Source organism: Marmota marmota, unplaced genomic scaffold (assembly GCF_001458135.2).
Source record: "Marmota marmota marmota unplaced genomic scaffold, marMar, whole genome shotgun sequence".
NCBI classification, from domain to species: domain Eukaryota; kingdom Metazoa; phylum Chordata; class Mammalia; order Rodentia; family Sciuridae; genus Marmota; species Marmota marmota.
In genome coordinates this window covers 1,214,634-1,232,691 of record NW_026000305.1, presented here as the reverse complement: position 1 = coordinate 1,232,691, position 18,058 = coordinate 1,214,634, and the positions used below count along the sequence as shown (strand labels likewise).

General features: G+C 32.2%; 1 protein-coding gene across 1 annotated transcript in view; it reads left to right on the top strand.

Moving 5' to 3' along the window:
- LOC125614467 (dachshund homolog 2) overlaps positions 1–18,058 on the top strand; it is a 99,384-nt gene that overhangs the window by 80,080 nt on the left and 1,246 nt on the right. Inside the window, exons 3-4 of the mRNA XM_048797284.1 lie at positions 3,528–3,700; positions 16,160–16,295. Coding sequence (XP_048653241.1) covers positions 3,528–3,700; positions 16,160–16,295 — 309 coding nt within the window. The remainder of the gene's footprint in view (positions 1–3,527; positions 3,701–16,159; positions 16,296–18,058) is intronic.

Here is an 18,058-nt window from a genome sequence, read left to right as displayed (position 1 = left end):
AAAATTGCATCAGCCTGGGGTTATACCTAAGTGGTGAAGTATTTGTTTAGCATGTGTGAGGCCTGATGTTCAACTCCTAGCACTGCAAAAGGAAGCAAACAAAAAATCCTACACATCTATACATTAAAGTTTATATCAATTTTATTCACAATTTCTATAATTTAGAAGTAACCAATATTTCCTCTAGTGGGTGAATTTAAAAAATCAACTATGGTGCATATGTGCCATGGAAGTATATTTAGCAATAGAACAGGTAATTAATGAAACCTGAAAGTCTTGAATTCAGTGCATATTACTAAGTGGAAAAAGCCAGTCTGAAAATTATGATTTCATCCATATGACTGGGGAAAAAGCAAATTTATAAAGATAGCAAAACATTAGTAGCTGCCAGAGGTTAGGGAGGTGATGAACAATTACAGTACAGAGGGTATTAAACATTGGAACTGTTCTATATGATACTCAGATGGTGGATACATATTATGTATTTGTGAAATGCCATAGGTGTGTATAAAACAAAGTAAATTCTAATATAAATATAATAGTGAATAATGTATCTGTCTTTGACAATTGTAACCATATACCACACTAATGTAAAATATTGATAAGTTGGATAACTATGTGTGCTGGTACAGCGGAGGTACTATATGAGGAAATTTCAGCAAAAATTTATTGTAGAGGAAGTAAGTATTCACTTGAAGTCTTAAAACTGAAGTAGAAGAATAATCAGGAAGACAGTACACTGATACTGAAGGGATTGGTGCTTGATCACTGTACAAATGGCAAGAAATTGAAGAAGACAACATGACTTGGAAAACAAATCAATGTAGGATCTAGATGGAGAAATAGAGAATTACCGATTTGTACACTTCATGGCTAAAAGAAAGTCATGCCATGCTCTTATATAAAAATTACAGGAGTTGCTGGCATACCAAGGTATATTAGAAATAATGCTTGCACGATTTTCTCGAAGGCACAAGGAATGAGATTACCCATTTTGGTCATTTTTTTTTTTCAAATGAATTTGTCTTCATTACCATAATATTAAAAGTCTATATACATATCTGGCATGTGCATAAGTGAGCCAGATTGCTGGAGTGTTGTGTACTATTGATAGCTTTTAACTCAATGTTTTCAGCTTTGGGAAAAGATTGACTTACATAATTTAGTATTTGCATATGCTTTGCATGTGGAACTCATGTAGGGTCACTGTTAAACTGGGTTGTACTGTAAATATTAGCTTTGAATCTAAGGCATTATAGCCAATTGATGGTTAGTTATTGCAGATCATGAACTGAAAGTGTGACTTTTAAGTCCTTCATGGTTATTTGAAATGTTTGATGAATTATATTTTAAAACTGTCAATGCCTGTTAATTCTGTTTAGAGCTTGCATTTAGTTTGCATGTCAATTGGACTTTAAGTAGGCGTATTTCTTGATTTGGCCAGATGGTGTCTGTGTGATACAGAAAATCTTTGAGAATAAGGAAAGATTATTACACTGTTTAAAGAAGTATTATTGAACACAGATTTATTTAAGCATTTGAAACATAAAGGGAGGTACTAACAGCTAGTTTTTATCTGTGCTTTGATCATTTTTTGACTTAAATACTATGTACATAAAGAAGAATTGAAATTTAAAACTATCTTGGGTTTGTGGTAAATGAAGGCCTTATATAGACACCAGATTTAGGTCTTTGATGATTGTTATATTGATCATAATGTGATGGTTTTAGGGGAAAGATATGCAGTGGTTAATTAATTATGTTTAAAATATCCCATCATTAGAGTATAAACAACACAATGAATAAAGTATAAAATGCATATTCATCTAAGTGATTCTCTAGAGCTAACTGAAAACAAACATCTTGTTTAAGAAGATGGTTTCCACATATAAGTAAGATCATTTGGTACTTGTCTTTCTGTAGCTGGTGTATTTCATTTAGCATGATGTTTTCCAGCATGGTAAGTATTTGAAGGGATAAATATGTTAATTGGTTGTATGTAGTTAATCATTTCACATTTTACATACACATACACATATGTGAAATGATATATAATTTCACATTATATGTATAATAACACCATTTTGTACTTATAAATACATATAATTATGATCTGTATATTTGCAATCAAAGTTAAAAAAGAATGTTGGGGATAAAGGAACAGATTAGGCAAAAATCACCAACTTGAATGAAGATGTTTTTAGGCCTTTCCTGAGGGAAAAAAATTAAAATAAATAAAAATAAAGATAAGACTGCGGGGAAAACCATTTTGAATTCAATTTTGTGATCCTTGTGTTGAGGCCTTTCTAATAACTTAATAATCTGAAGAAAATATTTCATAGCTGATACATTTGTTTTGGCAGATTGCTCCTAAAAAGAATTTAAAGAAGAGTGAGCCATAAGTGAAAATGGGCAGGGAATTATTTTTTATATTCTCTGGAATATGAAGGCATAGACATTACAGAGAATGTTACTTTTCTAGTCTTCCATGTAGAATTTAAATTTCAAGGCTTCTTTTGCCGTAGCATAAATCTGATGACACTTTGTTTTGTGGCTATCTTTATCAGAAATATCTGTGACTGATGAGTTCTTTATGTAGGAATTCCTTTAGTTGAGGTGATCACTTTAGTGTTGTATGAAACCTGAGGTGCTCCCTTTGCACTTTCTTGTTATTAGCTTTAATCAACTATCATAGTTGTAATCAGGACATGGACCTCAGAAAAATTGTCTCCACTTCGTCCTTCAGCCTCCACTGAAATTAGATTTCATTTAAATTAAAAACCACTCTGTTGAACCCACTGCTAAGGGACGGATAAGCTACAGAGTGTGAAAAAAATGTTTTCCTAGAAAATATGTGTTTTGAAGTGTCTGTATTGCTACAACTCTTCTTTTGAGAATGAAGTTTAGGGAGACTCTGAAAATATTTCCTATAGATTCCCTGTTGCTTTTTTTTATTCTGTTGTGATATGGGAAGCAAGAAAAATTGAAGGGATAGCATAGAATAAAATGAGATATGATTAATATTTGAAATTGACAAATATTTCAAATTTGAGCTATGAGCATTTGTTTTTGAGATTTATATCTAAAAGTTTATAATTTATCCAATGTCTTGTTAATAATTCTGAAACTTAGATTATATCCTGTTTTACCAGTATCTGTATTAAGTCTCTTAAAATTAAATACTAGAAATTATGAGAATATCAATACATTTTGATTACAAAGAATGTTACATCTCACTTGTTAAATGCAATGATATTGGCTTAAGTATTTTTGTTTGTTCTTATGGGTAAAATATATTGCATCTTATAAATATTTTGTGAGTAAAAACGAGGACAAGATCTATTTATAAGTAAAGGTCAGTAAATATAAAAATATTAATTTTTTTTAAATGATATAAAATCTCATAGGTACTATTAATGGCCCCAAAAGATAAAAAATAAACCAAGAAGTATGAATTTGTATACTTTTTAGAAAACGATTTCATAGCAACATGATGTAACAAGTTTAAAATGCACTGTCTCTTTTAGGACTGGATCTGCCATTTATGATGATGCCTCATCCTCTACTTCCAGTCAGCTTACCTCCTGCATCAGTTGCCATGGCAATGAATCAGATGAACCATCTCAATACTATTGCCAACATGGCTGCTGCAGCCCAGATTCACAGTCCACTCTCCAGAGCTGGTGCCTCTGTTATAAAGGTAAGGATGATTATTTAGAAGATGAAAAAGTTTTAATTGCATATAAATTTGAATAAATTCTTAGCAATACCACTACATCTTCAGTAGTAACACATAACTCATTGACTTTGTATATTATCATATAGTATTGATGAGTTTGGTTTCTGACCAGGCCTGCCAGGTTTGTTATTGTTTGTGTTTGTTACTTTTCATTATATGGCCACACTAATTTTTAGTTCTGTTTTCCTGTCTTGAAGTCATGTACACAAGTGTGTGGGAGGCATGGCCAGACAGTAGAAGAGTATGAAAAAATCATTCCCATTGCTAGGGTGAAACAAAGTAAACACTGCATCTTTTAGGAGTTTGAGGGGTAGTTATGAGATATGACACACCATGGCATAGGACTTATATTCAGAGAAACTCAGGTTCCAATTCTGATTTGACACTGATTGACTGAATGACCTTGGGCATAGCACTTAACCTGCCTGAATGTGTTTCCTCAATTGTAAAATGAAGGTCATAATAATAATCTATCCCAGTCATTTCATTGACTGTCTATGGATAATGTGAGTAAAATACATGTCAAAACCATGAAACATTAAACAAACATTTATGGTAATTTGTCACACTATCATTATTTTCATTAGGATAAAATTTTTCAAAAGTTTATGGCCATATGTAACACTAATAATGAAATTCAAATGATATCTTGTCATTTCCTCCTCTGTTTTCTATTATTCTTAGACATGTTCTCTATGCTTTCTAAGTATTTATGAACTAAGCTTTTGAATATTTTCTTTCTCTTAAGAAAATGGTGATATAAGAATCTAAGAGTATGGTCAATCATAACAACACATTGTTTTTTTCCTTTTCCCCTTCATTACCTGGCAAACACATTCTTGAAATAGACACGCAATTACATTGGACAATATGGGAAACTGATAAATAACAGATACTTTAACTTTCAGATACTTACAGACTAAATGTGAGATATACAAGAATCCATGCAATGTATACTAACAAGACAGACTATGATGAATAGCATAAGAGAATCACCAAGTACTACTGGAATTTAGAGGAGGGAGAGATCATATCTACCTTGAAGAAGAGAAGGGGCAGGTAAAGACACTGCAGCTGACGGATATGAACTGAGCCCTGCAATACTGATATGATTGTAATAGATAGGCATGGGGATAAGAGAAGAGAAAGCGGAAGAAATATGAGATTCTGAATATTTTGGTCACATTTTAAATTCCATTTCTAATTCGGGTTTGGGAACACTTCTAAAACACAACCTTATATGAAAGGAAAAGAAAAATTGGTCATTTTTATAAAACTTCATATGTATTTCAATGACTAATTGTAAAGATCATAGCTGTTAATGGGTTAATGTATACTAGCTGTTTGAATATTTGGTCAGAGTGTAAACTGAGAATTAGAATTGTCTTTGAGAACAAAATTACCCATGGACATTATTTAAAATACAGAATATAATTACCATGATTTTAAAATTAGATGGTCATTAAGAAAACATGACCTGCATACAAATTTTGAAATTCAATTAGGAAACAAAAACATACTTCACTGGTATTGTTATATTTGCTTTTAAATGATGGAAGAATGCTTTGACACATGCTCATGACTCTTTAAAGGTGCATTTGATTAGTTTTCATGAGGACCATTTTTCAGATTGAAATAAAATTCTGATTTTATTATTCAATAAAATGTAGTTATTCAATAAAAATGTAATTTTCATTGAATTCTTGAAACTTTGGATAGTTTTGTGAAGAATTTGAAGCCAAGAGTGACTAAGGAGTGCAACTTATGACTTTCAGTTGGTCTTTCATGATAATTATTATGGTGATAGAAATGGAAGGGATTATTACCTTCTCCTTATTCCAAACGTTGCTTTGTTGTTAACTTATTAATTCAATATCATTATTTTTTTATTGGTGATTAGCCTATTTCACATACAAACTTTTAGAAAAGAAAGTCTAAACTATCACAGATACAATTTTCAGCACTTTTTAAAAGCTCAACATTAGATCATACTTTAAGTCCTGCAAAATTCACAGAAGCCATTTTATGCTGAAGATAAATGTTTACTTTTGTATATTTTGATTAAAGTAAGTTGAAAGAGACAGGATTAATTCAAATGACCTTGGATACAATTGCTGTATAAATCTACCTCAAGTAGATTTCCACTGGAGGATGATTAGATAAATGAAAATATTTGTAAATAGACTGGGCAACAGAGTGATATCCTATCTGAAGAAAAATTCAATTTCAGTGAATAGAGAAAGGCTTTTAATAAAGTTGTCATGTTTGTTTTGTAAAAGTGCTATTATGTGATATTAACATTATCATATTTAAAAATAATAAGCCATAGACCATACATAATTAAAATTAAAATTTTATAAGTCACTAAAAATAATTGAATATATATATTAGAGTGTCACCTTCCTTTGAAGAAGCTACCAAGAAGATACCAGGAATATGATACCAACTTTTAAGGATATGTTTTACACTGTTATTTGAGTTTCAACAGAATTTGCTTTCATGTGCATCACCATAAAGAAGAGGGTTTCAAAGTTAAATCTATTAGAATCCTATAGGCATTTGGAAAATCTCTGTGTTGAGAATTCATCTCCTAAGATTACTAGGGAATATAAAAACTTGTCAATCAAATGTATAGTTTATGTATTTACATTTATATAATTTTTTATCCTGGTAGTTTGATATAAAAACAGATGTTTAAATTGATATTTCTCATTGTTTTACAAAAAACTAGACTGAAATCATGTCTTTTATATCATATTTAACATTTAGAGGTAAAATGTCCTTCCAACATATGCATGGTCAGAAAATTTAGCATTTAATGTTTAGAAAGAAATGACATAGCTATATAATTTGATTTCATTCTGACAAATCTAGTATAAATTAGGAAATGTTAGAATGGTCTAATCAGAAACATTCTTTGTTGTATAATCAATAAAATCAATTTAAAATACAGCTGCAAAGCAAAATATCAAAACTTTTATATACACAGTTAGAGACTAGTACAAATTAGCAAGTGTTTATGAGTTTTAAAAAAATTGTGAAAATTCACAAAAAATGTTAACAATGTTGTTGATGTATTTAAATAGTTCTAATTGGAATTGCACTTCCGTAAAGATTATATCTCTTAATGGGTTAGTGTCTAAAATTACTCCTAACATGGCTGATTTCATGTTACTAATATTTTAACAACTGGCTCACAAATTACTGAATATCTAACAATTAGCTTTGGATTGAATAGGCATCAAGACAACTCTCCTTTTGAAGCATTGCAAAAAATATGCAACTCAAACTTTCCATGCCAATTTTCTATCAGATCCTTTAAAGGAAATGAACACAAACTTTTTCAACCAGTTTACCTATCAACTATATTACTTCAGAATAGTACAACAAATTAAAAGTTTTAGTAATCTCTTTAAAAATATTTGAATAAGCAGTTTGCCTTTCAATTTAAATCATAATCTTTTAGCACAGAATGATTTCAATTGAAAGGTATTTGGGCATAATTGCATTGGGGCTTTTCCAACCAATAGGTTTGAAAATACTTTTGTTCCATGGTGAAAAAAGTTAGGTTCTGATGCTTGCAAACATTCTTAGCTGGTGAAAGCTACTACATAGGAAAATAGAGTTGGGTGGCATAGTCACAAGTGCTGTGCTGTTTTTTCCCACACAGCTAGAAAATAAAATCATAGCTTTTAAGAAATCTGAAAAGTGGGGTTGGTTATGGCTCAGTGGTAGAATGCTCGCCTAGCACGTGCGATGCCTTGGGTTTGATCCTCAGTATCACATAAAAATAAATAAATAAAATAAAGATATTATGTCCAACTACCATTAAAAGTAAATTTAAAAAAAGAAATATGAAAAGTGATATCACTTTTAGAGGCTGAGATTTCTAAAGAAAAACATATTATAGTTTAATAGATTTTCTTACCTCCATGGATTTAAACAATTAACAATGAATCTTAGGTGTACATAATATTCTTACTATATTGTGGCTATCTAAGATGATAGCCATTCATGGAATATGTCTGTTTAAATTTAAGTTAATTAAGTAAAATTAAAACTCCAATTTCTAAGTTGCAATCAGCCACATTTTAAGGGCTTAATAGCTACATTCTGCTTTGTGGCTAAAAGATTAGACAGCACAAATATAAATCTATATTTTCATCTTTTCAGAAAGTTTCTGAAGTAATGGATATGCTCTATACATTCTTCAGTTAGTTTCTGAAATGATGGAAAAACTCAAACACATTATGTAGGGTCAATGAAATGTCCAAACCTATCAGTCATCTGTGAAAAAAGTTCTGATAATACTGATTAACAATCAAAAATGTATTGCAGTTAGTCTTTCAGTTGCTCAGAAAGAATATTTATTGCTAAATATTTTTAATTTCAAATATTTTAAATTTTATTTTCTCTGAGAAAACAGAGACAGAGAATACATTATTCACTGATGTAACAAATGGGAAATGCATGCAAAGGGATATGTTACACTGACTTATTAAAAATAAAAATAAAACATAGGACCTCCAAATATTTGTAGAATTATATACTATTTTCAGCTAAAACTCTCATACTCTGTTAGCCATATAATATCTATTTGGAAGCAGAAATCTGAAATCATTGGAGTAGTATTATTTAAAAATAGGCTCTTTGCCTGTCTTTGAATTCTATTTTCAATATTTCTTGTTATGTGACATTAGACAAATTAATTAACCTAACTTCATCTCAATTTGTCTGTCTCCCAATGAAATGGGAATGGTAATTGTACCTACTTCACCTACTTCATAGATAATGTGATGCTAAGAAATAATGTAATGAGCGAAATAAAGTGATAATGTGATAATGTGATGAGAGAAAACATATAATACAGAACAGTGTTTGGCATGTAATAAATATTTAGTGTATATTAGCTAACATTATTTTATTTATTTCATGTTCCAGGATCCATGTAGAAATAGTAATAAGTAGGAATCAATATCATAGCCAAGGGGTAGCCTGAGACAACAGTAGCTTCATATATATATATAGATTCTTCTGTGAATCTCTCATCAGTACCAGGATCAAGGGTGTCCCCACCATTGGATTCTCTTACAGGTATTTACCCCTTTCTCTAGAGAGCATTTGTTCACATTAATGGCACATTCCACAAAGGAAAAATTAAGACCTGGTGATAGATATGCCCATTTTAATATCAAATCTGACCTGATTTATGCTTTATTATGAATAATCTTTGAAAATGTATATCTGAATTATTCAGTCTTTAGTTTGGACTATAGGCATCTACATGCCACAGGAAAATACTCATAGACTTTTTTTCTATTTCTAATGTGTTATATTAGGCACTCAATAAATATTTGTCACATGAATGAATGAAAGCTAAGAATTCACTAGATGTTAAACTTTGGGAAGTGTTTACAACATAAACAATCATTATCAATACAGGCTTTAATTCCAAAAGTAGAAAAGACATTACAAGTTAAAAATAAATGTTTGTGATTATTATTGTTCTTACTTTCCCAGACACTAGTTTGAGAATATTTTTATGCCAAGCACATAGTAGCTTTTAGTTCTGACTCAGATCCCTTTAGTGTTGGCTCAGCTATTAACATTTGTAGCTAATAACTAATATAGCCATAATATGAATTGGAAATTGCATTATGATCATTAGGCTTGAAAGACTATTCATCCTTTAATTATATCAAAATTCTAAAAGCAAATGTATGTAAAATACTTGACTGGTATGAAAGTTTATTACATCAAAATTCTAAAGGCAAAATTATATAAAATACCTGACTGGTATGAAAGTTTATTCCCTATTTCATATTTCAGAGTATAATATGACATTTTCCCCCTGTATTTGTGGGACACTTTATAATGTCAGTGTACTAAAGTTTTCTCTGATAAATAAATTTAAGATTTTTAAGTAGAAAGTGATTATTTGGCTGTTTACCAATGCCATCTGATTAGCTGTGTTTTTTGTTTCACTGAGCAGCTGGCAATTAATGAATTGATAGGAAATGGTCACAAGGCAGTGGCATTAGCATGTGAACATCTGGTATTAAAATTAGTCAACACAGAGCAGGGTTTTGTGATAATTCAAATTCACTGAAAAAATCACTACTTGAATCTTATTTGAAGGTCTCTATGGAAAGACAAAGCTATTAGTATCTTTTACAACTTGAGATGAAGATACATTGAATGAAAATTGAAGGTCGTTTGTGTTTGTTTGTTTGGGTGGGTGGGTGGCAGACTTCCAAGCCTACAACATAATTTGGAAACTATGCATTTTTCCTTGAATATCGATTCTCCCACTTCAGACCATTCACATGCTATGATTATGAGCAGATATAATGGATGATTCCCTTCATCTCTCAGCTTCTTCCTCAACAAACTAATCACACTGAAGAGGTGAGAAGGTCTTTTTTCCAAACATCACATAGGTCACAAATAGGGTGTACCTATGAGTTTAGATTTTTTATGGTTATGTGTTCCAGGTGCAACTACAAACTGGCATCATTTCTTATGCACAGTATTATATTACCTTTATAAATCCAAGATTAAATTTTGCCTTCAAAATCACTGTAGAATGAAACCTCCCAATATCCAGAGTTATGTTTTCTGAGTGGTAAGTTATTTAATTACTTTTGGAGAGGAAGTATTGTAGATTCACTGTTTAATGAACTAATATAGATAGATAGATAGATAGATAGATAGCCAGTTTTTCCCACCTGAGTTCTTAGAAACTGCTATAATTGGTGATTGTGGAAAACAGAGTGCCACAGTCTGGCTGGGCACAATTCACGAGCCACTTATCAAGCACAAATGAACTTTATTTTTAGAACACACATACCACACCACAAGAGCTCTTCAGGAATTCCCTCAGAGCCTAACTGCCACCACCGGCTTCCCACAAGCCTCTCAACCCCCCCACCCCTCCTGCTCTTGAGGCCGATTGGCTGGGTCGCGTGGGCGGACCCAAAAAAAGTCCCCCAATGAGCAGCTCCGTTGTCTGAAAGGGCGGGGAAACAGCCCAATGAGCATCACCACAGAGGAGCCAATCAGATGGCAGCTAGAAGTTTGCTGGGGCCACTGTGAGCCAATCATCAGCTGGCAGCTGGAAGTTTGCTGGGGCCCCTGTGGCTGTGGCTCTCATCATCTCCCCCTCTCTGTTTAAACAACAAGCATGTGGCTTAGGGACCGTGCCTGCCTTAGGTTGTCCAATATTACATATGGTTCTTACTCGTTACCGGATGAGCTGACCTCAAGGCATCAGCCTCCTATCTTAGGTTGGTACCATTGCAATTGGATCTTACCCGTNGCTGGATTACTTTGTTAACATAAATTTGACACATAGTTGGGCTGTTAGCCATCCCTTGAGGGAGTACTTTCCATTCATATCTCTGATCAGGACCTTCATGATTCAGTGCAGGGATAGTAAATGCAAAATATGGACTATCCTCAGTTGTTCCCCATGAGGGCCACCAAATGCCGCAGTCTGGCTGGGCACAATTCACGAGCCACTTATCAAGCAGAAACGAACTTTATTTTTAGAACACACAGGCCAAACCACAAGAGCTCTTCAGGAATTCCCTCAGAGCCCAACTGCCACCACGGGCTTCCCACAAGCCTCTCAACCCCCCCACCTCTCCTTCTCTTGAGGCCAATTGGCTGGGTCGCATGGGCGGAGCCAAAAAAGTCCCCAAATGAGCAGCTCCGTTGTCTGAAAGGGCGGGGAAACAGCCCAATGAGCATCACCGCAGAGGAGCCAATCAGCTGACAGCTAGAAGTTTGCTGGGGCGGCTGTGAGCCAATCATCAGCTGGCAGCTGGAAGTTTGCTGGGGCCACTGTGAGCCAATCATCAGCTGGCAGCTGGAAGTTTGCTGGCAGCTGAAAGTTTGCTGGGGCCCCTTTGGCTGTGGCTCTCAACAACAGAGTAATTCTTAAATTGGTTCATAATGACACACAAAGTGTCATGCTTTTAATCGTATTCAAAAATAACAACTTTGGACATCAAATTTTTCTCTAGAATTAGGGGTAAAGCAAATTAATAGTAACAATGCAAACTTTTTTCTTTCTCCATCCCTTATTTTATTATTAAAGACTGTCAAGTTACAATCTGCTCTCCTTCTGCAGAACTCTTGTGATAGTACAGAAGGAGCACATCAATTGAATATGAAATATCAAGACAAATACAGGAGTAAAATAACTAGAATTCATATAAAATTCCAAAAGCCACTCCTCAGCAATGAAATGCCATTCAATCCTTTAGGAACTCATTAATCGATTAATATTTAGAACAGTAATTACAGGGAGAGTTGAATTCAAGTTAAATAAAACTAACAAGACCAATTATGTATTATATAAAACCACTGAATGCTTGATAAGGATCAATAAAGTAAAGTACCAGAGGCAACAAGTCAACATTAAAAGAGTGAAACACATGTGCATGTACATATAACACACGTGATAGAGATGTTTAATACACATATATTGGTGCTTCATAAACTCGGGGTATGCCATCATATTTCCAAAGAGGAAAAGGGATATATTGACATGAAATAAATTATCTCTATGAAAATGGTGAGTTGATACTTTATTGGTAATAAACTGAATCTTAAACCAAATTGAGTGTGATAAACCTGCATTTTTGAAGAATTGTTCCTGTTCTTTATGAAGAAAGAGTATATGCTTTCAAATGATTTAATATGATGAACATCTCCTTCTACTATTTGTGTATCTCAAGACAAAGAAAATTGTATGATATAGGAGGTTAATGTATGTTCTAATTAATAACAATTCTTGAAGTATACAATACATGTTAGAATCTGAGTTGTTATTTAAGATTATTTTACTAATTGCAGGAGTAAATAATAATTTGGTTGTTTTAGAATTATCAATTTTGGAAATCTTCCTTCTTTGCTTCTTTGAATCTGGAGATTGCTGTGGTGTTTTAGAGGAGCTACAGCTGTTTTTGATGGGTCACAAATGAAATGCATGAAGAGTAAGTGGGTTGTAAAAGTCATAAATGCCACATAAAATGAAGTCATCAATGAGTTAAAAATGATTGGGGTTTTAGATTTGCCATTTTCCTTTTTAAATGTCCTTATTGATTTGTTGCAAATAGTGCTAACCCTGTATTTGGCAAATGGTGAGGACATTATTACTTGTGTTTTCATTTGTAATAAAACAGATTAACTTGCTGTGAAATTTTAACTAGGCTGAGACACAACAGTAACCACCTAATGAACCAAAACACATTGCAGTTAAGTAGCTAAATAGATGCATACTGATTATAGGGCTGAAAAATGAATGTTTACTTGCAAAGAAGACATTGTTCATAGAACTATCATTATTTGAGAAGCAATTAAACATTTCAGTTCTGCACAGATTTTTTTTTTGACACAACTAATTCTAAATCAATATAAGATACTGGACTTCTTTAACATGATTTACATGGCAAAAAAAAAAGTCTGACCTCCAGGCTGCCTTAGGAAAATAATAACAAAAAACTAAACCCAGATTAAATTTAGAAAGGGCAGGCTACAAAACCTTAAAGCAAAACATTGTTTCATGTAAAATATTACTGTCACTCTTAATATTGACTCTCCAAATCATGTTTTCAAGTTAGTTTATATTTTATATAATGTATTGTTGAAAATGGCAAAAAAGGAGTTTGAAGATAATTGATTCAAGCTTATATTTCTCAATCACATGCTAATTTTAAACATGTTGGGGAAATACCTTATTATAGCATTATATTTGTCTTGTTATGTATATAATTTTCTATTTGTGTTGATGTTCTTCCAGTCTTTCTTTACTAAGAATAAGCTTTCATTTTTTATTAGGCAGAGTGGACAAGACAAAGTATAATTGTCATTTGTATCCTCTTATTTTTACAAACTCTCTATTGTATGAATCACTGAAAAAATTTTCCATTTTTATTATGGAGGCATATAATGCTGCATGTGTGATTCCCTTTGGCTATTGTACAGTGCTTTTGTTTCTTTAATTGTATTTTTGTATAGTAACTTCTGTAATTTTCCCTTATCCATTAATTGGGAGATCCATTGAATTATATACATATACATGTATATGTATATATATATAAGAAAATTGTCATTGTTAGAATTCAAAAATTCAAAGACAATTACTGAATGCTTTTCACTTTATGCACATATTTTGGTATGAATGAATGTGACAATAAAACAGTGAAAGAAACAAAAAGGGCTTCACATATGAAATTTTTTATTGTGGGTGTGAATGTGTATATGTATATACTATCTGGAGAATATGTTTTTAACCATGACAGTTTTGGTTGGCTTTCAAAACTAATGAACTTCTACTTTCTTAAAAAAATGAAAGGATGTGTGGTGTGAGGAATGTATAGATATTTCTGTCCATCCCATATTATCCCTCCAAAATTGAGTAGAATTATTGTGGAGAGAACTTGATCATTTTCTTCTGTCTAATTTATATATTGCTTTTGATTGTTCCTCATATACATTACAACCAGATGTTTTCCTGTATACTAAATATAAATGAGTTCCATCAGCACATTTCTCTGCTTAAAATATTGTTTTTAAGGCATGACAATAGCTATGAAGTCTTTATACTGTATATTTACAATTATTGCTATTTAATTAGTGCATAAAACTGAAATTACTATATGAAAATTCTACAGTTCATTTCACAAAAGTTATTGAATGTTAACTAAATGCTAGGCAATAATGTAATACACCATATAATAATGAACATAATATATTGATGACTGTATTAGTGTTCTAATACTGCTAGAACAAATTAACACAAATTCAGTGGCTTAAAATAATACAAATTTATTATCTTACAGTTCTGTAGATCAGAAATCACAAATGGGTCTCACAAGGTTAAAAGCAAAGTCCTGATAAAGTTACATCCTTTCTGTAGGTTTCTTGCCTTTTCCATTTTCTATAGGTCACTCATATTTATTGGATCAAAGCCCCTTTCTTCTACCATCAAAGACAGCAATGTTGCATCATTGTGATCCTCCTCTTCTGTCTCTTTTCTACTTTTAAGAAGCTTTTGATCATATTGGGAGCATCAAGATAATTTCCCAATATCCAATATGATCTCTCTATATCAAAATTCTGAATGACCACTCCAAAAGTCCTTTTGGTCATATAATGTAGTATATTCACAGGTTTTGACAATTAAGATGTGGAATAGACATCTTCAGAGGAAGGGTGGCATCATTCTGCCTGATGAAATGACAGACATTGCAAAATGTTCACAACAGCTAATGAAATAATAACTTTTAATTCTCATGTCATTATATTTGCATTAAACAATCACTGTTTTTCTTTAGGGGGTTTATAAATTTTGGGCCTCATGCAAAATCAATATGAAAATGAACATGTACATTTTCAATAAACTAATTAAATAAACTAATTCTTGATGCTATGATGATTTGAATACTGATGTTATAATTATAGATAATTAGAATATTTAATTTAAGAAATGTATTATGAATGAATTAAATATTTTATAGAACAAATATTCCCTGACCCAGCATGTCTATCATTCATTCTTATTGCATATGTGCACAAACATTGCAATTTGATTATTTTATTGATCAAATTAACTGAAATGATGCAGTATTATTCAATAATTTCTCATGCATAAATATGGCAAATAACATCAGTGTTTTATAACAATGTTTATAATCTCAAAAGTCTTGAAAGCCATAGCAGATAGAAGTGTATAAAAATATTTGCTTTTAATTCAAATTAATTATTTAAAACTATACAAATCTAAGTGATACTAAGGAACTGACAGGATCTGTTTGTAAAAAAAAACCCATGATTGTATTCTGTGACTATAAAAACAATTAATATAATTCAGCACCAGTTCCCGAGGTCTAACAGAAAAAAATGTATATCATAGCCATGATTTTTGTGCAGAAAAATTAAGAATGTACTAAGTTGTCACTATTTATGAGTTTTTCCCAGGGCTTTCAGCTCTTTACATCATGTAGATCTTCTTTTTAGTCAGATAGTAATATCATTCTCCAGGCCTTGTTATGAATTTTACATCTTTCAAGAAACTTACAATAATAACTTTAATTACATACCTAAGTTTATAATTATTTATTATTGTTCTAGAAAAGGAAATGGAAATTAACTTTTCTTGAGTCTCCTACATGTACCCAGAATGTCTTTGAACTCTTTTGCTTTCTGTTACTTAACTCTCACAATATCCCATTAAACTCACAATAATGGAAATATGTTTTTGTCTAAAGATTTATATTTAAGACCAATTACTGTGGATATGTCCACTCACTTTCAGGATAAGAGGTCAACATTTCAAATCTTATAGACTCAACCATCTTGAAAAACTTGGCATACACATGGCATTTCCTTTTATGTTTTCTCTTGTGGCAGGAGCGGATCCCAGAGAGCCCTTCTCCTGCTCCCTCCCTGGAAGAGAGCCATCGCCCTGGGAGCCAGACCTCCTCCCACCCCAGTAGCAGTGTGTCCAGCTCTCCCTCTCAGATGGATCATCAGTCAGAGAGAATGGGTAGGTATTTTTGTTGAAATAAGTATTGGAAGATATTTGTTCAGGAAATTCCTCATTAGGCAATGGATAGGGGAGAAAGAAGCTGAAGAAGCTGATGCTTCCTTAACACATGGCTTTTTGAAGTGGTCACTTTTTATTGCTGAAACCACATGACCAAAAAAATGAAACTTAAAGTGTCAGAAATTTGTTCTGTGCAAAGATATTTCTTTATTGTATCATACAATCTCATGAGAACAATATCATAGGATTGTTGGTAGAATATGTGTTAGCTCAATGTTATATTGGTAGGTAAGAGCTATTGCATTATAATACATTAGCATTGCATTATTCATAGCATTATTTGGGATAATGGAAGGTAAAATATTCTTTAGGCAGCTCATCTTTTAAGAGTGATTAAAAAGTAATGCAATATATAATATACCACAGTCTTAAAAATTTGGATCACAAATATTGAACATGCTTTTCTCTACATTTTTTATTTTTTCAGAAATCTTACACCATAGATAATATTCCAGAAAATTGTAGTACAATGGTGTATCAGACACTTGAATATAGCCATAGGTGTAACAGTAGATATAATATCCTGGGTATGATGTATAGTCACCATGAGTTTCTTTATGATATGGAAAGGATTATCCTCCTGACGACTACACTGAATTTTTGGAGGTCTTATGAGATAATAGTGTAAAACATTTCAGAAGTTTGAAAAGCTAAGGAAATATGAGGTGATAAATATTACTTTTCTACATGTGACTTTACCTTGACTGTTTATCATCTCCTACTATTAGATATCACTCATGTATACAGAAATTACTGGGTACATTCAGCTGTAACTCATTCTCATTTAATATACAGTAATTATGGATTAACTGACCTAGGTAAACTCTTCATTAATTTTTTATATCTATAGAAATCAATTTTCTATATGTCTGTTTTCTTTAAGGAAATCACATTTTCTTTTCTTTTAGTCTTAGTATGGGTATGTTAGGTATACTTTATGTATGCAAATCTCATAATAGTGACTGATTCCAGGCTTTCCAAAATAATGTGTGTGTGTGTGTGTGTGTGTGTGTGTTTTAATGGGAGGAGATAAATTTACAGGATTTCAGAAGGCATTCAGTTCTGCTTTTGTTCTGGAGAAGGATGAAGGCAATTTCTCCCTTGTGGAAATTAACCCAAGTCTCACTTAGGCTGCCAAAATTATACATTTTTTGTAGATTTCTAGCTTCATAATGCATTCTTTGATTCTTAAATCTGGCTCTATATTATAATCACTGGTACATTTTTTTACAACTATGGATGTTCAGGCCAAACAGTCTGGGTTTGATTCACCTGGTCTCGAATATAGCTTGGGTAGCAGTGTTTTGATTTGCTTTTTTATTATCTCCTCAGGGGATTCTAAAATGCATACCCATTTAAGAAACAGTGAGGTAGAGCTTGAGGATTATGGCCCTAAGATGAAAGTTTAATTCCTGAAAGAGGTGAACAAGGTTTTTAGCTTTACTCTGTTCTATGAATAAAAACTACCTGGTTCTTACAATTTTATATATGACTGATTCAAGGGGGTCTTGGTAAGACAAGAGGCTACAGCTGAATTATTACTGATGAACCAAGAAACTAAATTTCACACTATGCTGTTGGGATAATCCTTTTATTGTTGAAGGTGCAGGATAGTGAAAGAAAGAGGGGGGAGAAGGGATACACCCACACCCACACCCACTATATATATATATATATATATATATATATACACACACACAACT